The following is a 24,400-nucleotide window of genomic DNA, read 5'->3' on the forward strand; positions in this document are numbered from 1 at the left end:
ATCATTGTAGTAGTGTGGTGACCAGAAGTATACGTAGAAGTTGCTGGTCGGTTGGCCAAGCCAGGTGATTTTTCTGCAAATGTTTTCTCTCCTGACTGGGTGACATCTTCAGCGCTGTGTTGCCTCTGAACATGTTTGTTTATGGAACCAGTCGATGAATACCAGGCCTCCAGGAATTTGTTTTGCGTGTCACAGTATCATAACATTGGCCCAGCTGAATTTGTGTCCTTCATTGTCAGTGTGTATTGACATGAGGGAGAACTGGTCATGTTGTTTTGTTACAAGCTGATTGTCATGTATTCTGGTGGCAAGTTTCCTGGCTGTTTGTCCTATATAATGTTTCTTGCAGTTGTTGGATGGTGTTTTGTATATCACATTCATCCTGCATGTTGGGGGTATGGGGTCTTCTGGCTTGAATAGCAGCTGGTGAAGTACAGCTGTTAATTTGTGTGCTGTCATTATTCCCAGATGGTGTAGAAGTCAGTTCTGAGCCATTTCTAACATAGGTAGGGTAGTCAGTGTTGGGGTGCACTGTGTTCTTAGTGTTGTTTGTATGCCAGACATCGGCAGATGAAGCTGTTAGGGTACCTGTTATTAGTACAGACTTCGAATAGGTGCTCCTCTTTTTGGTGGACCTCCGGGATGTTGCAGTGTGTTATAGCTCTTTTAAACAGAGTCTTGACACAGCTCTGTTAGTGGATGTTAGGGTGGTTATTGTTATAGTTGAGAATCTAGTCTGTGTGTGATTCATTTGCTGGTCTCCTCTCAATCTCCCTCCATAAATGCCAATTTATTCACATTGTACATGAATCCTGATACTAAACCTCACTTTCTCAGTTTGTTGGCCTACGATGCGTCCCTACCCTTATCACATTTTAAATATTCATTCATTTTGCAAATTCCACCATTTAACTGTAGTTCCTAGAGGGCATAAATCCTTTCATCACTTTGACTGCAATATTGTGTACTATTGTAATGCCCTGCTGCTTCCAACATGCCCCATGAATGCAGCTTTCAGCTGCCTTTACCCTATCCTTTAGAACTGCTGGCCAATCTAACAATCTTGCAAAGACCAAGCTCTTTCATCAAGCTCATTCCTACTCTCAAACTTTCCCTGACAGCCTGGAATCAATTTTCTTTATACCTATTTGTTAAAAACTTTCCTGTTGCTAAGGCACAATAGAAATACAAGTCACTGAAGCTTACAGCCATATTTGCCTACATGGTTGCAAATCACTTCACTTAGTGTAGCCAACTCTCAGATATGAGAGAGCAGCCCTATGGTCTGGTAAAACTATGGCATCTTTACATGTTTTAGGCACTGTTTTAATTTTGAAGCTAAGATCATTGTGAAACAAACAAGTGGACTAACTAGTCTCAAATTTAATATTGAACAGCATATTGCTGTACACGTTTGGCAAAATTCTTAAGTTGTGCTTTTGTTCATGGGAAAAGCACACATCCAATGGAACCAATTACCAAGCTGAAGGGTCACAACTTATTTTCGAGCAGTGATACAATATTTAAACAAACTTTTTTTTAAAAACTCATTTGTTGTACAAACAAAAAGCAGTTGATATGCATTAAACTTTCAGAAAACCACTGGCAATACTTTGCTCAAATAATTAAAAACCAGTTAAAAACAGAAATAAAAACGTAGGAGCAGGAGTAGCCCATTCAATATTGAATGCTCCACCATTCAATATGATCACAGCTGATCATTGAGTTGTGTCCTAATCCTGCCCTAACCCCATCTAACTTAATACCTTTAGCTACAATAGACTTATCTGCCTCCTTCTTGAAAAAACAATGTTTTGGCCTCAATCACTTTATGTGGCAGTGAGTTCAACAGGCTCACCACTCTCTTGGTGAAGAAATTTCCCCTTATCTCAGTCCTAAAAGGTTTACCACCTATCCTTCAGCTATGATCTCTGGTTCTGGACTCCCCTACCAGCAGGAACATCCTTCCTGCATCTAACCTGTCCAGTCCTGCAGGAACCTTAAAGGTTTGTATGATAGCCCACCTCATTCTTCTAAACTCCAGGGAATACAATTCTAACAGATTCAATCTGTAGCAAAATCAACTTCATCAGATAAAGAGCACTGCTGCCTCACAGCGCCAGAGACCTGGGTTCAATTCCTGCCTCAGGCAACTGTCTGTGTGGAGTTTGCACATTCTCCCCATATCTGCGTGGGTTTCCTCTAGGTGCTCCGGTTTCCTCCCACAGTCCAAAGATGTGCGGGTTAGGTGAATTGGCCATGCTAAATTGCCCATAGTGTTCGGTGAAGCGGTAAATGTAGGGGAATAGGTTTGGGTGGGTTGCTCTTCGGAGGGTCGGTGTGGACTTGTTGGGCCGAAGGGCCTGTTTCCATACTAAGTAATCTAATCTAAAAAAAAAATTGTATGCAGTATACCTGGTGTGGCCTCACCAATGCCATGCATAATTACAGTGAGACACCCTTGTTCCTGTACTCTAAGCCTCTCACTATGAAGGTCAATATACAGTTGTGTGTTTACTATCAGCAATTGGTGCATGAGGACACCTAGGTCTCACTGAACGGTCCCCTCTCTCAATTTACAGCCAATCAATTATCTGCCTTCCAATTTTGCTACGCAAGTGGATAATCTTTCATTTATCCACATTATACTGCATCAGCCATGCATTTTGCCACTCTCTCGACCTGTCCAAATTACACTGCAAATTTTCTGCATCCTCCTCACAGCTCACCCTTCCACCCAGCTTTAGGTCACCTGCAAATTTTGAGATACTATATTTAATTCTCTCATCTAAACCATTGGCAAGTATTGTGAATATCCCTACAGTAGTTCCAATCCCTACAGTACCTCATTGGTGACTGCCTGCTATTCAGAAAATAACCCATTTATTCTTTGTTTGTGTTCCATCTACTAACCAATTTTTAAACCATCTCAATACACTACTTAAATCCCATGCGCTTTAATTTTACACATTAATCTCTTATGTGAGTCTTTGTCAAAGCTTTCCTAAAGTCCAAATAAACCACATGCATTGATTCCCCCAATCAACTCTACTGGTTACATCCTCAAACAATTCCAGTAAGTCTGACAAGCATGATTTCCCTTTTGTAAATCCAAATTGACTGTGTCTGGTTTAACCACTGTTTTCTAATTGCTCTGCTATAACATCCTATGGATTCTAACATCTTTTGTACTATTGACATCAGACTCATTGTTCTACAATTCCTAGTTGTCTCTCTACATTCTTTTTAAGAAGTTGGATTATATTACCTACCATTCAATCTGCAGGAACTGTTCCAGAGTCTGAAGAATCTTGGAAAATGACCACCAATGCATCTATTATTTCTCGGGCCACTTCTTTAAGTACTCTGGATATAGATTATCAGGCCTGGAGATTTATCAGCATCAATTTTGGTACATTAATCATGAAGCAAAGTATGAATTTAGTTCATTAGCAATTTCTTTGTTTCTCATAAATTACCCTGTTTCTGACTGTAAGGGACCTACATAAGTTTCCAATGTTTTCCTTTTACCTACCTGTGAAAACTTTTACAGCCCATTCTTACGTTTCCCACAAGCTTACACCTGCATTCTATTTTCCCTTTCGAAATCAATCCCTTGGTCCTCCTTTGTGAACTTTGAAACTGTTCCAACCCTCAGGTCTTTTTCTTGCCAATTTTTATGTCTCTATTTTGCATCTAATACTATCTCTAACTTCTCTATTAAGTTATGGTTTGCCACTGTCCTCTTTACAGCAGACAGGAAAAAAACTTTTTTTTTTTAAAAAAAGTTTACCCATTCACTCTTTGAATATTTGCCATTGGTTATCTCTGGTTATTCCTTCCTGTAACATTCCCCAATCCATCATAGCCAACTCACACCTTACATCAGAGTTCCCCAAGTTAAGAATGAGGACACTAGTCTCAGAATCAATTACCTCAATCTCCATCTTGATGAAGAATTCAATCACAGTCGATCTTCCCGAAGATGTCTCTCGAAACTACATTACCAATTATTCCAGATAGTACTCTGTCAAAGATCACCTGTTCTCTCGTTGGCCCTCAACATATTGACCCAGAAAACTATCCCATATACAGAGCAGGAATTCCTCCACTACAATATCATAACTAATTTGATTTTGCCCAACTTCCCCCAGAACCAGTCGCAATGTCCCAGAAACATGAAGCCCTCACCTTTGCACCATTTCTTTGGCCACTGTTCATCTGATATATTCTACTATTTCTATTCTGACTAGCACACGGTACTGATAGTAATCCTGAGATCACTACCTTTGAGGTTCTACTTTTCAGCTTGCTGCCTAACTCTCTCGATTCTGCTTTCAGGACCTTATCCTTTTTCTAAAAAAAACATAAGCGTTGGTACCAGTGTGTACCATGATCACTTCTTGTTCATTGTCTCCCTCCAGGATGTCATGTAGACCATCCTGGATCTCATTTGTAGTCCCAGAAACACCTATTCCTCTTACAATTGAATCCTCTATAGCAATTGCATTTCCACACTTTTTTGCTCTTCCCTGTGCAGAAGAGCCAACCACACTGCCACAAATTGGCTATTGCTGTTATCCCAGAGGTCATTCAACTAAACAGTATTCGAAGCAGTATATCTAGTTATCAGGGGAACAGCCACAGGGGATTCCTGCACTACCTGCCTAGTCCTCTTACTTATGGTGCACAATGAGTGGCCAGCTATTCCCTCTCTCCCTATGGAGGCTTAGCCTGCAGTGTGACCACCTCCAAACATATGCTATCTACTATTCTCTCACCTTTGTGGATGCTCCAGTGTCTCCAGCTCCAAAACCAGGAGCTGCAGGTGGAGACACACATGCTGGTCTCGGCACTAGAAACGTGCCCAGCTTCCCACGTACAGCAAGAGAAACAACTGAGCTTTGACTTACCCCTTTAAATGAACCTTCTGGAAGGTGCTTAATAGCAAATATCTCACTCTAGAGCCTCTTCTTTGCTATCCCATGTTACGACAAAATACAGCCCTTAGAAAATATAAAGACCGTATAAACTATAAACTATACCATACATCAAAGAAGTTTCAAAATACCATATATCAAAGACGTTTCAGAAATGACAGCCAGACTACTAAGATCCCTCGGAATCCTAGTAGTACACAAACCCACCAACAAAAACTAACAAACTTAAAAGACCCAGTACAACCCATGGACAAAACCAACGTCATCTACAAAATTCCATGCAAGGACTGCCACAAACACTACGTAGGACAAACAGGAAGACAGTTAGCCGCCAGGATACACGAACACCAGCTAGCCACAAAAAGACACGACCCTCTCTCCCTCGAAGCCCTACACACGGATGAGGAAAACCACCATTTCGACTGGGACAACACATCTACCCTGGGACAGGCTAAGCAAAGACATGCCAGAGAATTCCTAGAGGCCTGGCACTCCAACCACAACGCCATAAACAAACACATAGATCTAGATACCATTTATCAACCCCTCAGAAAACGAACAGGAAATGACATCACCATAAACCCCACGAACCCCATCCAGGAGAAAGATATAAATAGAAAGCAGGAAACAACAGCTTGGCTTCACTTGGAGGTCGCCACTGATGATGTTACCTAGCCAGGTAATGAAACGTCTGGATATCAAACCTACAGCTCAGCGGGCAAACCTACACCATAAACTAGAAGTGATAAAAGTTGAAACTTTTACCTGGACTTACCAATTAACTCTCTCCTTTGGAGCCTCTACTCCTGGAAGATGCTAAGACCACTCCCTTTTTGCCTGTGATGTCACACTTTGATTCTTTCCAACAAGTAGGATATTCTTTCCAAACTACTTCATTAGGACACCAATTGAGAGCACACTCTTCTCAGACTGCTCCACCGTGACACCAAATGCAAAGGCATTTTTCTTAGTCAGCATTGCCTTGATACAGCCTAAGAGGAAACCCTTCCCAGACTTGAAAAAAAAATTTGCACTTGGTGTGTTCCAAGTAAAAGTATCAGCCTATTTTCACACAAGGGCTCAGATCTTCAAGGTTTCAGATCATCAGAGAAATAACCAAGATGTGACACAGTGCCCCTCAAAAAAACAATAACTCAATGAGAGTTTGCCAGGAAACCTAAATTTCTCTCCCATGCTCCCAGAGACCCCGCCACCAAACAAGTCTTCCACTTTGAGTTGGAGTCGGAGACATTGGACGGTTCTGACACAGTTACCTGAATAATGACCCAGGAAATAAGGCAAAAAAACACTAGTCTAACTGCAAAAGAACTATACAAGTGAATTCCCAGTTAGTCACACTGATCCTCCTGATTCTTGCTACGTCCTCACTCAACTCACCTGAACCAGTTAACTCCCTATCACTGCACCAGCAGCCCTGACCTGATAACATCTTAACCATGAAACACAATGTATTGCAACACAGTCAGTTATTTTTTTTAAAATAGCCCAACAGTCTAAATTTCAGAATTCAGTTGATTTTTTTTTTCTTTCATGAGGCAGTAAATTATAAGCTTTATGGTAGCACACTGTTAAGTGATAATATTACTGCTGAATTCTTCAATCAAGTTAACTAAACTTACTGCCTCATACCCTCTATTTTTAGTTTTTCAAAAGGGGCTTTGGAAAATTTATACTCTTTACCTACTGGATTACAGCAGCTAGTGCAGTAAAAATCAGCATAGATTCCACATAGATTTTGGTCTCTCCAAAGCTCACTGCACTGAGTCACTTCTGAAGGATCCTCCATTGGAAGATCACACAGAAAAATTAGAGCATAGTAAATGCATTTTTTTCTGAGGGAGAAAGTGAGGACTGCAGATGCTGGAGATCAGAGTTGAGTGGCACTGGAAAAGCACAGCAGGTCTGGCAGCATTCAAAGGGCAGGAGAATAGACGTTTTGGAAAGAGCCCTTCATCAGGAATGAATGATGAATGATGAAGGGCTTATGCCCAAAACATAGATTCTCCTGCTCCTTGGATACTGCCTGACCTGCTGTGCTTTTCCAGCGCCACACTCTCGCATTTTTTTGGGACCAGATTTTCCAAACAAGGCCAAGAACTCAAAAAAATTATAAAAGCAATGAAGCCCGTTTGGTGGGATTGCTTGACAAATGAATGCAGGTCAGCACGCTGAAATAACCAATTGCTCTTCTCTGAAGAATGCTATGTAATCTGTCCAAATACAGAGGAACTTCGATTATCCGGCATGAGATTATCCAAATATTGGATTATTCAGAAGATTGCAAGGTCCTGATACTTGGCTAAACTATGTTATCTGGCATTCGATTATCTGAAATTCAATTAACCAAACAAAATAGTTCCCACCTATGTCCTTAGGATAATCGAAGTTCCTCTGTAGAAAGACATTGTCTTAAGTTCGGCAGCTCATTCAAACGAAGCAGCTTCAACAATGCAGCAATAAGAGGCGTGAAACAGTACTTTAAAAATGGATAAATAACAGGCTTAAGAATAGGAAATATCTAAAGTTGCAAAGAGGTTAAAGCAACACATCTTATCATTCAACTCTTGCATTGCTTCTATGTTTAGATACGCTTATCCAAATTTGACAATAATAGTAAAATAATGCAGTGCAAATCATGAAACAAAGTCAAATTCAGAGAATTTGTACTATTAAATAATTGGCAGAGAAGCCAAACATAATATTCATCCAAACTGAATCACTAATGTGACAGCAAGAGTGTATAGGCCACATGACAAATGGAAGGCTTGCATATGATCTGACCAGGAAAAAAATGTTTTGGATTGTTATGGATGATTCTTTGACACTGTCACCCAGTATTTAGTTGCAGATTGTCAAACTATGCAACTTCCAGTAACCTGATAGAGGGATATTACAGTAAGCATAACTATGATTGCAGCATTCAATCATCAAGGTTTATTCTTTGAGAATGAGGAGAATTCTTGGGACCCCAAACAAAGGGCTTGAAAATTGAAAGGAATTGATTAAATTGATGCATGTAAATAAAACACAAATACTGATTTAATACTACAATATAAGACGTTTAGATCAACAAGGAATTTAGGACATGGTTTCCCAATAATAGGAAATGGATATCTCAAGTAAGATACCAAGACAAGCTATTTAAACAGAATATAAATGTTATCAAGTGAAACACAGTAAGAGGGAAGAGAATCAGACCTTTAGTCTAATTGGTCACCAGCTCTTACCAGGGGAATGCCTGATTGGCTAAGTCTCTGGCACCGAGTCTGGCTCTGTGGCTCAGAAGGAAAGGGAGGAAAATAGGAGAGCGATAAGGATAGGAGATTCAATGATGAGAGGAACAGAGGAGACTCTGTGGTCACAAACAAGACTCCCAGATATGTTGCCTCCCGGGTACCAGCGTCAGGGATGTCTCTGATCGTATCTATAGGATTCTTAAGGGGGAGGGGGAGCAGCCAGAGAAGTCGTGGTCCACATCGGTACCGATGACATAGCTAGGAAAAGTGATGAGGACCTGAAAAGTGAATTCAGGAGTTAGGTTGGAAGCTAAAAATGCAGGATGCACAGAGTAGTAATCTCAAGCTAGTGAGGCTAGGAACAAAGAGCGAGTGCAGATGAACATGTGGTTGAAGGGCTGGTGTAGGAGAGAGGGCATCAGATATGTGGATCATTGGTGAAGGCGAGATCTGTACAAGAAGGATGGGTTTGCACCTGAACAAGTGCACCAATTTCCTGGGCGGGACGTATGCTTGAGCTCCTTGGGAGGGTTTAAACTAGTTTGGGAGGAGTACAGGAACCGGAGGTACGGATCCGAGGATGGAGTAGCTAGCGAACAGCTAGATACGGCGTACAGAAAGTCTGTGAGGAGGGATAGACACTTGATAGGTTAAAGTGTGTTTATTTTAATGCAAGAAGTATCAAGAATAAGGGTGATGAACTTAGAGCATGGATCAGTAGTAGATCAGGAACTATGCTGTTGTGGTCATTATGGAGACTTGGATATCACAGGAGCAGGAATAGTTGTTGGACATTCCAGGGCTCAGATTGTTCAAAAGGAAAAGGCTGGAGCGGGGGAGAAGTACAAGAGTTTGGGGGTGGGGGGGGTTAGAATTGTTATTCAGTGATAGCATCACAGCTGCAGAAAGGGAGGTCGTTGATGTGGCTTTGTCTACAGAGTCTGTACGGGTGGAAGTCAGAAACCGGAAAGGAGCACTTTACTGGGAGTTTTCTACAGACCCCCCAATAACAACAGAGACAGAAAGGAGCAGATTGGGAGGCAGGTTTTGGAAAGGTGCAGAAGTAATAGGGTTGTTGTTACGGGTGATTTTAACTTCCCTAATATTGATTGGAACCTCCTTAGTTCAAAGAGTTTGGATGGAGCAGTTTTTGTCAGGTGTGTCCAGGAAGGATTCCTGACAAAATATGTAGATAGGCCGACTGGAGGGGAGACCATATTGGATTTGGTGCTTGGCAACAAACCAGGCTGGGTGTCAGATCTCTCGGTGGGAGAGCATTTCGGTGATAGTCATCACAATTCACTAACATTTACTACAGTCATAGAGAGTGATAGAAGCAGATGGTATGTGAAAGTATTTAATTGGGTGAGGAGGAAATTACAATTCTATTAGGCAGGAGCTGGGGTGTCTAAACTGGACATGGATGTTCTCAGGGAAATGCACGACAGAAATGTGGAGGTTGTTTAGAGGGCACTTGCTGATAGTGCTGAATAGGTTTGTTCCACTTAGGCAAGGAAGGGATGGTGGGGTGAAGGAACCTTGAGTGACAAGGGATGTGGAACATCCAGTCAAGGGGAAGAAGGACGCTTAAGGTTGAGGAAGCAAGAATCAGACAGGTAGCCAGGAAGGAATTAAAGAATGGACTTAGGAGAGCTAGAGTGGGGCATGAGAAAGCTTTAGCGGGTAGGATTAAGGAAAGCCCCAAGGCATTCTATACTTACATGAGGGACAAGAGGATGGCTAGAGTGAGAGTAGGGCTGATCAGGGATAGTGGAGGGAATGTACCTGGAGTTGTAGGTGGTAGGGGAAGTCTTTAATGAATACCATACTTCAGTATTCACTACTGAGAGAGCCCTTGACAATTGTGAAGTCAGCGTGACCAATTCACCTAACCTAACCTGCATATCTTTGGACTGTGGGAGGAAACCCACGCAGACACAGGGAGAGTGTGCAAACTCCACATAGACAGTTGCCCGAGGCTGGAATCGAACCAGAGTCCCTAGCCCTGTAAGGCTAGTCACTGAGCCACCGTGCCACCTACAATGATTACTTGGAAAACCATAGTTTGATTAGAGATAGCCAGCATAGTTTTGAGGGGGGCAGGTCATGCCTCACAAGCCTTACTGAATTCTTTGAGGATGTGACAAAACACATTGATGAAGATTGAGCAGTGGACGTGGCGTACATGAATTTTAGCAAGGTGTTTCCCTGTGGTGGGCTCATTGAGAAAGTGATGAAGCATGGGATACAGGGATATTTAGCGGTCTAGTTACAGAATTGCTGGCCCATAGAAGACAGAGGATGGTAACAGATGGAAAGTATTCAGCCTGCAGCAAGGTGACCAGTGGTATTCCACAGGGATCTGCTCTGGAACCTGTTCTTTGTGGTTTTTAATAAATGAATGAGGAAGTGGAAGTGTGGGTTAGTAAGTTTGCCGATGACATGAAGGTTGGTGGAGTGGTGGATAGTGTGGAGGACTGTTGCAGGTTGCACTGGGACATTGACAGGATGCAGAACTGGGCTGAGAAGTGGCAGATGGAGTTCAACCTGGAAAAGTGTGAAGTGATTCATTTTGGAAGGTCAAATTTGAATGCAGAATACAGGTTTAAAGGCAGGATTCTTGGCAATGTGGAGGAAAGCGGGACCTTGGTGTCCATGTCCATAGATCCCTCAAAGTTGCACCCAAGTTATTAGCGTTACTAAGAAAGCATATGGTGTTGGCTTTCATTAGCAGGGGATAGAGTTTAAGAGCTGCGAGGTTATGCTGCAGCTCTATAGAGCCCTGGTTAGACCACACCTGGAATATTGTGTTCTGTTCTGGTCGCCTCATTATGGAATGTGGAAGCTTTAGAGAGGGTGCAGTGGAGATTCACCAGGATGCTGTCTGGACTGGAGGGTACGTCTTATGAAGAACGGTGGTGGGAGCTAGGGCTTTTCTCATTGGAGCAGAGGAGGATGAGAGGTGACTTGATAGAGGTGTACAAGATGAAAGAAGGCATAGGAACAATGAATAGTCAGAGCCATTTCTGCCCTTGCAAAAAGTCTATTACAAGGGGCCATAACTTTAAGGTATTGGAGGAAGGTTTAAGGGATATATCAGAGGTCAGTTCTTTACACAGAGTGGTGGGCACATAGAATGTAATGCCAGCAGTAGTAGTAGAATCAAATACATTAGGTATAATTAAGTGACACGTGGATAGGTTCATGGACGATGGTAAAATGAAGGGTACGTAGATAAACTTGACCTCGAGTAGGATAAAAGATCAGCACAACATCGAGGGCTGAAGGGGCTACACTGTGCTGTACTATTCTATGATCTCTTTCCCAAGCATTATCAGATTATTTTCTGTATACTTAAGATAGCCACACCTAATGTGGCCATTTATATTTCAAGATTAATAGACTAACGTGGAATAAAATATTTTCCTACACCTAAGAATCATTTCATCACATATGAACTGTTTTCCAAACTATAATTAATTTACTTAGATCTCATAGGTACAAGATCAAGTTCAATGCTTACAAAGTATTTTTACTGCAAACAAAATTTAAGTTTGATTAAATAATCTACCTTGGCATCTTGATTCAGAAACCTATTACACTTCTGATTAAAAATAAATCCTTCTGCAGTTTTCCTTTAATAAGAATTTAATTTCAATTTTCATCCATTTGGAATTTTTTCCCTTGTAACACCTTGGTTAGCACCTTCACAATTTAAAAACTTTAGTTTGGATCAACTGGAAATTCCCTCCTTTTCAAAACAAAATTTGCTCAACATTTCCTTATTGAGTTCTGCTAACCATAATACTTAATGGCTATGCTCAAGAGCATAATAAGAAAAGTTAAATTAAGAACAAACACCACTTACCATGCCATATTGTTGCATGTCCATCCCACAGAGTTGCTAAAGTCTTCCGAGCTCCATCCCAAACATTATTAGAATAAGCCACTTGTAGCTCTCTCTTTCTTTTGTACACGTGTAGAAAAAGAATTGAAAGGTATAGGAACAGAATAATAAACAATGGCAAAATGAAGACAATAATGAGGGGAGTGAAAACCCACAGAAGGTAGTCCAAGTAATTCAAGGAGCCTTCCAAAATTTCCAAGCCGGTCCATTTTTCCACTATTTCAATCATGTAAGACACAAAACCCCCATTTTGTCCTTCCAAATAGGATTCATCAGCAGCAGCCATACCAAACCAACATTATCAAATGTCAGCACAAAGACAGAGTTTGTGGGTCATTACGACAGGTACAGCACCTATTCGCATAAGACGAAAGAGTTCTTGTCAACTGTAGGAACAAAAAGTAGTTTTACAATTTCAGCAATTTAAAAAACTAAGACAAATTACAGACAAGTTACCTAATAACATAAGTAATCATAAATTTTAACCAAACAGTTAGTAAATAGTGGGATTATAAGTAGATTTTAGGGCCAAAAATGTGGAGGGTAATTAGGAAATACTGCATTCCCACATCTGATTTCTTCTAAGTCAAATAAATCAAAAAAAGCTATATAAACAGTCTCTATGTACAACTTATAGTAGGTTAAGTAAGTGAGCAAGAAGTTGGCAAATGGAGTATAATGTGAGAAAATGAGAAGTTGTTCATTTTGAAAGGCAGAACAAAAAAAACGGAGTATAGTTAAATGGAGAAGAAAGCAGTGATACAAAAGGGACTTCGGGATATTTATGCATGAAACACAGAATGCTAGAACACAGGTGCAGCAAAGAGGAAAGAGTAGAGAAGTCTTACTGCAATGGTACTAGGTACTGGTGAGAGCACATCTTGAGTACTGAGAGCAGTTTTGGTCCCCTTATTTCAGAAAGGGTATCATACCATTGTAGGCAGTTCAGAGAAGATTCACAAAAATGATCACTTGTATGGAGGGATTGTTTATGAACAAAGGTTAAACAGGTTGGGACTTTATTCATCTGAATTTAGAAGAATGAGAGGTGATCTTATTGAAATATATAGGATTCTAAGGGGCTTGACAGGGTAAATGCTGACATGATATTTCTAGTCATGGGACAGTCCAGGACCAGAGAACATTGTCTCACGATAAAGGGATGGCAGGTTAAGACTGAGAAGAGGCAGAATTTTGTCTCTTGGAGGATTGAGATATTGTGGAACTCCTTGCTACAGAAAGCTGGGGGGGGGGTCAGAGTCTTTGTGTTTTGCGGAAGAGATTTTAGGTAGAGATAGATTCTTGTTCAGTAGGGGAAAATCAAGGGTTACAGGGAAAATACAGGAAAATAGACATGATAAATATTGGATCAGCCATGATCCTATTGAATGGCACAACAGAGTCAAATGGCCTATTCCTGATTTTATTTCTTTGTCTTAATAATTTTGATCAACGGCACTATTGTAATTTTAAAACCACCATAAGAAACATTAACATTTATACTGCCATGGCTAAATACATGCCAGCATGGTAAAATATGTTAATATAGGCACGGTGGCGCAGTGGTTAGCATTGCTGCCTCACAGCACCAGGGATCCAGGTTCAATTCCAGTCTTGGGTGACTGTCTGTGTGGAGTTTGCACATTCTCCCCATGTCTGCATGGGTTTCCTCCGGGTGCTCCGGTTTCCTCCCACAGTCCAAAGATGTGCAGGTTAGGTGAATTGGCCATGCTAAATTGCCCGTAGTGTTAGATGCATTAGTCAGGGGTGAATGTAGGGAATGGGTCTGGGTGGGTTTCTCTTTGGAGAGTCGGTGTGGAATTGTTGGGCCGAAGGGCCTGTTTCCACACTGTAAGGAATCTAATATAATATTTTAAGATCATGACAACAGTAATACTGATTTGAGTCGCACACACTTAACATTAGAAAGCTCAAGAATGCCAATCTTTCCACAATTCATTCATAGTTAAAAGACTGACTTTCAGAAGACGTAGCAGACCTCATTCCAGAAATTACATCTCAAACAGGCCACTGAAATTAATTTGTTGGTACTTAACCTCTGAGCAAGAGGTTCTATCCACACTCAGTTATCATTTTCCTATATTTGTTCAACTTCTTTGCCTTCATTCAGCCAATCAATCTAATTTTGTTGACGTGGTTCTATATCCTCTCAATTTCTCATGTAAAAAAATGCTTATTTAACTTTGTATTAGGCTTCTTGTTCAAGACCCAAATGACTGAAATAATTTTCCCCTAAAATCTCCCCACTCATATTTTCTAATTCTATATAGTTCCACTATTTTTATAAGCTAAATGTTCTCATTGAAAAAACTAGCCTTTGCTCTTAGCAACCTTGACCACCTGTATTTTACTCTCTCTAAAGATTCAACACCTTTATAGGGAATATATACATAATTCCCTTTTCTAGGTCTTTTAAAAGTTGCAGATCTGCTCACCATTAGCTGTTGGTTTTCATTGAATTTATCTTTGATAAATTAAGAATTCCATTCATTTATATTTTAGACTTCTTTTAAATCAGAGATATTATTTATAATCTTGTGAATTTGCATTCCTATATAGCTATCTTTCTGTAGCTTGCCTCCCATCAGAATCGGGGCATTGAACAAAATCAAAACTAATCAGATGTAGCAGGGGTTGGAGGCCAAGAGTTTGATATGTGCTGTCAGCAACTAAACTGGCATCAGAGCAAGGGAAAATCTGCCTGACCATTTGAGATGCACCCAGCCTTCCACTGTAGCAAGAAGGAGTCCTTGCTGATCTAATATGGGCTGATGGATATGGAGTACCTTCTCTGCTCCGATGGTGAACCACAAGCAAGTAGAACTGCAGGCTTAGACTCAAGCACAGAAAGAGGCCCTTCAGCACATTGCACCTGTCAAAAACAGACTTAACCACCTAACCGTTCTAACCCTATTTCTAGCACTTGGCTCAAATGGCTTCTAGAATAGGGCAGGGTTGTTAAGGGGTGACATGGGTGTGTTCACTTCCACCAATGCTGCATAATCTTGGCTCCAATCATCTTACCTATTCCTATGACAAGACAAATACCATGCACCACCAGAACTCTATGGTTGTTGGCAAGCAATGGCTACCACACTTAAATAAAATTTTGCACAGGCATGCTCCAAAACTAAAAAATGAGGTTTGGAACCTGAAACACAAAGACCCTCACAAACAACCACGGAAGCAACAGATCTGAATGTCTTATTGCTTAGTGTCCAGGAACTCCCAACGCAACATCATAACAGGCAGGAGAAGGTTAACTCAAAAGAACAACGTGGCAAACACTCATTCAGGAAGGTTAACACGGAGGATGAATGCCAATTCCTATACTTTATTTTGACTAGCAAAAGTGAATCAGCTCACCATCTCTGCAAGCACCCACTCCCACCCCCACCACCCCTGTGGATTAAATTAAAGTCTCATAACCTTTCAGCTCACTCTTACTCAGAAGTACGCCAATCATCCAAACAAAATCAGAAATTGTTGAGAAACTCAACAGATCTGGCAGTGTCTGTGGAAAGAAAGGTCCACTGACTCTTTCTTTAGAACTGGATTTTATTTTAGATCTCCAGCATCCACAGTTCTAGGTTTTTCACCAGTCATCCATGTGATGAGAGGCCAAAGAGGAATTCCATTCCAGACTTGATCAGTCATTGTCCCATTCCCACAGGAAGACAAGGTGCAAGCCGCAGGAAATTCAATGTCTTCAGACTTGAGGCTCTACGAAGAAACATCTACTCAGTGTCACACAGCCAACCTTCCAATACTCAAAAAACAGAATGCACACAGAATGGCCACACTGCCTGGTCTGTTCTTAAATTCATCATAACTAACACTTAAAAAGACACTGTAGGTTTCTTTACCAAGTTACGTCAAGACTGAGTTGACAAGAATGACCAGGAGATCCTATAACAACTAAATTGCAAGTGCAAGGTATCCCTGACATGAAAGCACATCAGATAGCAAAACAAAGAAAAACATTCTACAAGCAAATGAATGCTGAGATCCAATTGAAAGAATTGGTGGAAAGAGCGCAGGAAGTCTAGAAACTCACTCACAATGACTTGCTTTGATTCTTCAGAAAAGATAATCTACGGCCAAAACACCTACCTTACAGAGTTGAAAGAGGAATGGTACTCACCAAACACAGAAAGGCAGTCAGTCCTTAATGGAAGGAGCACAACGAGAATCTTCTCAATATGGGTACCACTGACAAAGTCTCAAAGCATGCTACCTGCCATTATTCTTCACATGAATACATGACTTCATCTCACTCCCCTCTAAGGAGAGCATGCCAGAAGACCTCCAATAAATTGTAACTGAAATCATTTTCAAGTCCACCGCTGAGAAGATCCTCAAATGCCTCCTCCCAGCAGTTGAACAACTCCTAACAGAGTCACAATGCAGATTCCAAACATCAAGAGGCAGGCCACATTGTTCATATTTTTGATGCAAGACTTCTAAAATGAGCTCAGTCATGGTAAGCATTTACCAGGTGAGAAGAAAACACTTCAAGGATGTCCTTAAAGCCTCCTTGTAAAAAGGAAGGTAATATCCAACTCATAGGAATCTCTGATCCAAGTTCATATAAACTGGAGAAACACCATCTGCAAAGGTGCCAACCATTAAGTTTTCAATATGCCCAGGTGGAAGACCATCACTGCATCTCCACAGCAAAGAGGCTGTTAGCTCCAAAAATTAATGTTAAGATTGTACAACTTACTATAAACACTTTCCAGACAGTACACTTTACTTAGCAAGTAAACTGAAGTTATTATTTTCTAATCATAAAGAAATATTTGATGCTGGAGGCCACCCCTCATCTGTGTACCTGAATTCAGGAAATAAACTGTGGCAGAAAGGAGTTAACTAAAAAAAGGCATCTGGATGGGTATATGAATAGGAGAGGTTTGGAGGGATATGGGCCGAGTGCTGGCAAATGAGACTAGATTAGGTTGGGATATCTGGTCCATGTTTCCATGCTGTACATTTCTATGACTCTAAATGTTTGTCCACATCTACAGAATAAATGAAACAGGATGTAGGAAAAATAGTAAACAAAAAACTTATAAAAGAGAAGGTGGCAAAGCAGAAAGATGTCAGGAACAATCCCACAGGGCAAAGTAACGAAACAAAAACCCAATGATTAAAAGAACAGAACAAGTTTCAGAAACTGTGGATCTCAACTCCCCAGAACTGGACTGGGAAGAGGCTAAGTGACATCAAGTCCCTTCAGAATCTTGAACTTTTCAATAAGACCACCTTATATTCTTTTGAACGACGACCACAGAACCAATTAATGCAACTTCTCATAGGAACCAACCTACTGCATCTTCACTGTTCCACTCCACTACCTTAGATACATTTCTTCACAGTATATGGTTCAAAGTGAACTTATCAAACATGAGAAATAGTGTATTATTACAGCGTTAATTTGCTGAACCACTTTGCCAGATATCAACTGAATTTTAAAGATATGATAATTATAGTTCCACAAATCTAAGTCCTTGGAATATAAATCAAACAAAAAATCAAAAAGAACCTAATCAGAATTTAACAATATAGACAGCAAAGCAGAACATCATTTTGCACAAGATTGTTTTTTGCCACTTTCCCTAAGGAGGGCATCAACATGATGTTTCTAAATACAAATCCAGAATATCGGAGAGTAGCTGGGAGGAGGTCTCCATAACCAGTAGCCCAGAAACAGATCGAGTTTGATTTATTCTGGTCATATGTACAGATATAGTGAGAAGTGTTGTTTTGCATGCAACACAGGCAGAGTGTATTACACAAAGTGTATCAAGGTAGCAAAATAAAGAAGCAGAGAGCGAGAGAGATCAACATTAACATTGTTCAAAAGTGTGAAAACAGCTGGGAAGAAGCTGTTCTTGGATCTGTTCGTTCATGTTTTCAAACTTCTATAATTACCTTAAGTGATCATGTGACAGTGAATCAAATTAGCAGTTTATTTTTTCAACAGAAAAGTCAGTTTCAAAATAACTTTCATATTCATGAGGAATGCTGACTTACCTTTCTTGCAAAACTGTTATTCTATCCATTTCCTGCATAGTGAGTCCACAAGTGCTTAAAGATTACACTACATAATTGGATAAATAAAATTGTATAATTATGCTCTAACATGTGAAATTTCAGGTCTATGTACACTAATATACCAACCATATATTATTCCTAAAGGAGATCTGACTTGCTCAATCCTAATCCCATGAAAGCATTTTATTTTACAAAACACTCTTAAATAACTATTGTTCAAACTTCACATTGCAGATACAGCTTAAAAATTAAGAGTCCCTGGACAAAATTAAACCCTTATTTATCTTTGGTCTCTTATCAGATACAGAAATAATGCATTTTGTTTAGCTCCAGTTTGTACTTCAAAGCAAAAAGGAGATAATGTCGCTATTTGAACAGAATAGTCAGTGAAAGCCTTCTGATGAAACATAAAAAGACCTTCCCACTCTTTCCTGATCGGCCTCTGCCTTCCTCTCGAGATATCCCACCTCACTCACCCTCTGACACTGGTTCCCCAATCAGCTGCTCCATTATTCACCAATCGCTTATTTACTGCTAAAAGGATCACCCGAGTCCTCTGGATTCTGGGCCTCTCCTTCTCCTGAATTCCTTCCCACTTCCTTTGTAAGTGACCACTCCCTCTGGGTGCGCAGACGGCACTTCCGGCGAAGTATGTCAGATTGACAAAAATTCTGACCTCACTTACCGGAAAGTGTAATACACAGCAGCCCTGACCTCGTCGGAAGTTTGTTATGGTGCTGGTTGGGTAGCCGGAATAAGATTGTCGGGTGCTGAGATGATAGACAACATGTGTGAGAACTGGAGTATGGTGGCGGAAATCGTCCTCTTTTTCGAAGGTTACAGTGAGGAGACGGAACAGATCCTCTGCTTCTGCAGCAGAGCCTACGTCCAGTAAGTCTGTCTTGCTGCTTTGCTGACCTCCTGCTCTTTCTCCCACTTGCAGATTTTCCTCATTAACTTTCTCCAAACTACATCTGCAAATCTTTTAAATTGTGCCCTGGACACCAAGTCTAGACTGCTAAAATATATCCAGAAAAGCAGTGGTCCCAAAACCACTGTGTATCAGGTTCTATAATGTGGAGGTGCTGGTGTTGGACTGGATTTGACAAAGTTAAAAATCACACAAAACCAGGTTATAGTCCCAACAGGTTTATTTGGAAGCAATGGCTTTTGGAGTGCTGTTCCTTTGTCAGCTAGCTGTGGAGCAATATCATAGGGCTCAGAAAAGATTTACAAGGATCTTGCCAGGGTTGGTGGATTTGAGCTATAGGGAAAGGTTGAATAGGCTGGGGCTGTTTTCTCTGGACCATCGGAGGCTGAGGGGCATGGACAGGGTAAAGAGACAAGGTCTTTTCCCTGGGCTGGGCGAGTCCAGAACTAGAGGGCATAGGTTTAGGGTGAGAGGGGAAAGATATACAAGAGACCTATGGGGAAACTTTTCGATGCAGAGGATGGTGTGTGTCTGGAATGTGCTGCCAGAGGAAGTGGTGGAGGCTTGTACAATGGCAACATTTAAAAGGTATCTGAATGGATATATGAATAGGAAGGGTTTGGAGAGATATGGGCCGGGTGCTGGCAGGTGGGATTAGATTGGGTTGGGATATCTGGTCGGCATGGATGAGTTGGACTGAAGGGTCTGTTTCCGTGCTGTATATCTCTATGACTGTATGACTCTATGACTATAAGACACAGAATTTGTAGCAAAGGGTCACAGCGTCATTCAATTGAAACAATATATTGAGCAAACCTAGATTGCTGTTAAGTCTGCATATTAATGAACTGAAACCTGCAACCCATTCTAAAAGATGAAAAACTTAATAGCAATCTAGGTTTATTCAATATATCATATCAGTTGCATGACACTATGATCCTTTGCATTAAGTTCTGTCATTATGATCGTGCTCTGAAAGCTAGTGCTTCCACATAAATCTGTTGAACTCTATAACCTGGCATTGTGATTTTTTATCTTTATCTGATTCTAGTTTGATAAACAACTGTTCAACACTTATTCCCTGTCACTCGTCAACTTTGCGTCAGTTATCAGGTGCTGTTTGATCTTCACGTTCTTAGTCTTTTTGTATTTCAGATTTCCCTATGTTTATCACATTAACTACATTACCCTCAAACATCTCCCTGATAGTGTATTGCTCACTCCTGGCTCTGCCTTATACCCATGCCCATCTGTTTTAAAAAATTCTCAAGGTCAGGTTCATAGGAGAGTAGTCTGACACACCGTTTCACCACACCATCACTTTGATCATTGGTATCATGTAAATTTATTTAGTGAAGCTGTGGAAGGGGAAATGTTGATCACAGTTCATTCCAATTTATTGTTTAGTTTTGCCAACAGTGACAGCAAAAATTGAACAAATTAACATTTTACTGATGCACGTATTCCTTATGATTCTTGGATCCCCACAATTGTTGCTTCCTGAGCCAAAGGTTACACTGGCTAAATAAAAATCAATAAGCACACTAAAATAAGTTGTCATAGAGTAAATACAAACATTCTGAACATGTGTACCCACTTTTAGAGAGCAAAAAGAGCCATAGTATATTTCATGTACCTATATGATTCTTGACACACAGCTCATCTCTTCACATTTAGTAGTACATCATAGTACAGCACTTCAAAAATAACTACTAAAAGAAGTTTTGCTGGTATATTTGATGTCAGTAAACATTATTTTGCCTCCACATGATTCCTGATGATCAACATTAAGATCTGTAATGTATTAACATAATCCCATGACAGTGCTTAAATAGCCAATTTGATAGCCCAATGAGTTTGCACATGGAGATCTGGACTGGAATTTAGAGAGTGACAAAAAAAGACAGTCAGGTTTATGTCACAAAACTTGGGATACAACAAAGCACTTTACAACCACCGAATTATTCTGTTGCCCTGGCTTAGCCAAACTTAACAAATTTCTAGAGGTGACGAAGTGGTAGTAGCTTTCTCGATCAGTTCGATCGATTATTTGACTGTTAGTTTAAGACAAATTAGATGCTTGTTGCCAGGCTTTGCCAGATGACTGGCCACACCTACAAAATTGTGGAAACCTCTCAACGGTATTCGGTACAAAATTAATAGCCATGTGGACAAGATAGACTAATTGCAGAGAACAAATAAGTTTTCTTAAGAGTACTTCATGTGTAATCAATTTGCTAGAATTCATTTGAAGACTCTCTGACCCAAGGTATCCAAAGGATTGGCGAGACCATTTCATTTGATGTGGCATATGTGGATTTCCAAAATGTGTTTGATATAGTGCCACACTGAGCAAAATTACTTTTGAGTAAAATAATAGCTCATGGAGTAAAAGAGACAGCAACCACATGGATATTAAATTGGCTGAGGGGCAGAAAACGGAGTAATGCTTAATGGATGCTTCTTGACCTGTGAGGTTTGCAGTGCTGTTCCCCAGTAATCAGCTTTAGGTCCCTTCATTCTTCTGATTTATTTTAATATCCTGGATCTTGGTGTATATTTCAACTTTGTAGATGTTGCAGTGTTTGGAAGTATTGTAAACTATCTAAACTGTAGAAGATCGATTTAAGATATAAACAAGTTGGCAGAATTGGTGGGCAGATAACAACTGAACTTCAATGCAGAAAAGTTTGAAGTCATTCAGTTTGATAGGCAGACAATGGAAAGGGCTGTCCAAGATAGCGGTAGATTAGCAGGATTGGGTATGGACTCTTGTCCAGAGCTCATCTGCTCCCACCTCTTTTTTTTTCCCCCTCTTTCTCTCTTTTTTTTCTTTCACTTTTTCGTTTGTTTATCTTTTATGTGGTGGGTTGGTTGGCAGTATCAACATGGCTCTGAGAATAGGCTGTGTAGGGTGATTGGAGGTGGTGGTTGTAGCTTCTCCCTGCGATTTAAATATGGTGGTGGCAATAACAAGGACATCTTTATGGCATTCCAGACTGGTGGCAGTGGCAGCAAAGATGCTCCTGCAACTGGAAGCAGCGGTGGCAGCAGACTCTTCAAGACGACGGCACAGGCAAGCTGACATTTGCAGCCAAAATAGGACTCTTGTCACTGCGGTGGCCTGGCCTGGCAGTGGAGCCATCCAGTCCTAGTGACAGTAAGCCCATAGTGAGGACTCCTGGCACAGTGGTGGCTGTAGTGACAGCAGCATGATATGTCTGGAAAGGAAGCTCCTGGCATCTTCAAGGCAGCAGCAGGCTGATTGTGGTCATGGTAGGCGCAGAGCAGGGATTTCTGGTTATGGGCAAGGTGGCAGCAGCAGCAGAGCCTGGGACCCCTGGTTGAGGGATGAGTATGCGTTCAGCATGGGACTTGGTGGCTTCGGTGTGAAGAGCCCAGTAGCAAAGAGATGGTGCCTAGAGTGGTGAATCCCACATTGGTGCGTGTGGTGCAGATGGCGGCAAGGTGATTGGGCACTCTTTCAGTTACAGGAGGCTAGGTGCCGATGTGGACTGGTTTCGAAGGACTATTGCATTGAACTTTTCTCTATTTTTCTAATTTATTTCCATGATGTGTAATGCTGGACTTATTTCTTTATTGTTCAACATGTTTCCCTAAGAATTTGTACTTCATAATCATGGTACCTTTGTACCCAAGATGGTGCCTTTAAATGGTGACTTGTAAACTGTACACATTTGAGTACATGTGACAATAACGCTAATTTAATTCTAATTAGGAGCCTAAGTCACTATTGGAATACTGTATTCAATTCTGGTTTCCCTGCTGTAGGAAAAATATTGTGAAACTTGAAAGGGTTCAGAAAAGATCTACAAGATGTTGTCAGGGTTGCAGGTTTTGAGCTATGGGGAGAGGCTGAGTAGACTGGGGCTCTTCTCCTTGGAGGATCGGAGGCTGAGAGGTGATGTTTTGGAGATTTATAAAATTGAGGGGCATGGGAAGGGTAAATAGACAACTTCTTTTCCCAGGGTGGAGGAGTCCAAAACCACATTTAAGGTCAGACGGGAAAGATTTAAAAGGGAACTAAGGGGCAATTTTTTCTTAAGGAGGGTGACCTGTGTATGGAATGAGCTGCCAGAGGAAGTGGTGGAGACTGCTAACATTACAACATTTAAAAGGATGGGTATATGAATAGGAAGGGTTTAGAGGAATATGGGCCAAATGCTGGTAAACGGGACTAGATTAATTTAGGATGTCTGGTCGGCATGGATGAATTGGACTGAATGTTCTGTTTCCATGCTGTGTATCTCTGCTAACAAGTGTAGGCCATTCAGCCCCTTAACCCTGTTCCAACATTCAATCAGATCATGTATGATCTGTGGCTTAACTCCATATATCTGCCTTTGGCCCGTATTCCTTATACCTTTGCTTATCAAAAATGCATCTTTCATCAGAATTGTATCCTTTATAAAAATCTGAGAAGATTGGAGCTTTTGAATTACAGGGAGAGGCTGAATAGGCTGGAGCTGTTTTCTGTGAAGTGTCGGAGGCTGAGAGATGATCTTCTAGAGGTTTATAAAATGAGAGGTATGGATGGGGTGAATAGCGAAATTCTTTTATTCTAGGGTGGACAAGTCCAAAACTAGAGGCATAGGTTTAAGGTATGAGGAGAAAGAGATTTAAAAAGGATCTAAGGTGTAATACTTTCATGCAGTGGATGGTGTGTGTATGGAATGAGTTGCCAGAGGAAATGGTGGAGACTGGTTCAATTATAGCATCTAAACGCATCTGGATGGATATATGAGTATGAAGGGTTTAGAGAGATATTAGCCAAATGCTGGGAAATAGCACTAGGTCAGGTTGGGATGTCAGGATGATGTAGTTAAAAACAAGGACTGCAGATGCTGGAAACCAGAGTCTAGATTAGAGTGGTGCTGGAAAGGCACAGCAGGTCCGGCAGTGTCTAAGGAGCAGGAAAATCGATGTTTTGGGCAAAAGCGGTTGATGTGAATGGATTAGACCAAATGGTCAGTTTTCCATGCTGTATGATTGAGGTGCAGGAGCAGAAGGATTTGGTTGCATCATGCATAATTCATTGAATGTGATACGATAGGTTGAGAACGTGGTGAATAAAGCATATAGTATTCTTTTAATAGTGGTGTTGAGTACAAGAGCATGGCGGTTGTGGTGAACTTGTATAAGAGACCTGGAGTATGGTGCTTGTTCTGTGGACCAATGTTTTAAGGTGGATGTGAAGACATTGGAAAGTGTGCAGAAAAGATTCCATGATTATGACTGTTTCCCTCGGAGATGAGGAGGGCAAAAA

The 24,400-nt window shown here is 40.9% G+C and overlaps 2 protein-coding genes across 14 annotated transcripts in view; one reads left to right on the top strand and one right to left on the bottom strand.

Annotated features, from left to right (window-relative positions):
* tmem68 (transmembrane protein 68) overlaps positions 1-18,783 on the bottom strand; it is a 63,892-nt gene extending 45,109 nt beyond the window's left edge. Inside the window, exons 1-4 of one of the 6 annotated variants that reach the window (XM_043688381.1) lie at positions 18,659-18,767; positions 18,162-18,228; positions 15,625-15,848; positions 12,066-12,458 (exon numbers count right to left, since the gene is read on the bottom strand). In XM_043688381.1, coding sequence (XP_043544316.1) covers positions 12,066-12,390 — 325 coding nt within the window. In that variant the 5' untranslated portion in view covers positions 12,391-12,458; positions 15,625-15,848; positions 18,162-18,228; positions 18,659-18,767. Of the gene's footprint in view, positions 1-12,065; positions 12,491-15,624; positions 15,849-18,161; positions 18,229-18,658 lie in introns of all 6 variants that reach the window. The other 5 variants (XM_043688379.1, XM_043688380.1, XM_043688383.1 and 2 more) reach the window with 5 other exon arrangements.
* Positions 18,784-18,863: 80 nt separating this feature from the next.
* tgs1 (trimethylguanosine synthase 1) overlaps positions 18,864-24,400 on the top strand; it is a 52,815-nt gene continuing 47,278 nt past the window's right edge. For 6 of the 8 annotated variants that reach the window (XR_006311414.1, XM_043688372.1, XM_043688369.1 and 3 more), the window contains exon 1: positions 18,864-19,073. Coding sequence is in view for 5 of the 8 variants with exons in the window: in XM_043688372.1 (XP_043544307.1) it covers positions 18,958-19,073 (116 nt within the window). In the remaining 3 variants the exon portion in view is untranslated. The remainder of the gene's footprint in view (positions 19,074-24,400) is intronic. The other 2 variants (XM_043688374.1, XM_043688375.1) reach the window with 2 other exon arrangements.

This window comes from Chiloscyllium plagiosum, chromosome 4 (genome assembly GCF_004010195.1).
Source record: "Chiloscyllium plagiosum isolate BGI_BamShark_2017 chromosome 4, ASM401019v2, whole genome shotgun sequence".
NCBI classification, from domain to species: Eukaryota; Metazoa; Chordata; class Chondrichthyes; order Orectolobiformes; family Hemiscylliidae; genus Chiloscyllium; species Chiloscyllium plagiosum.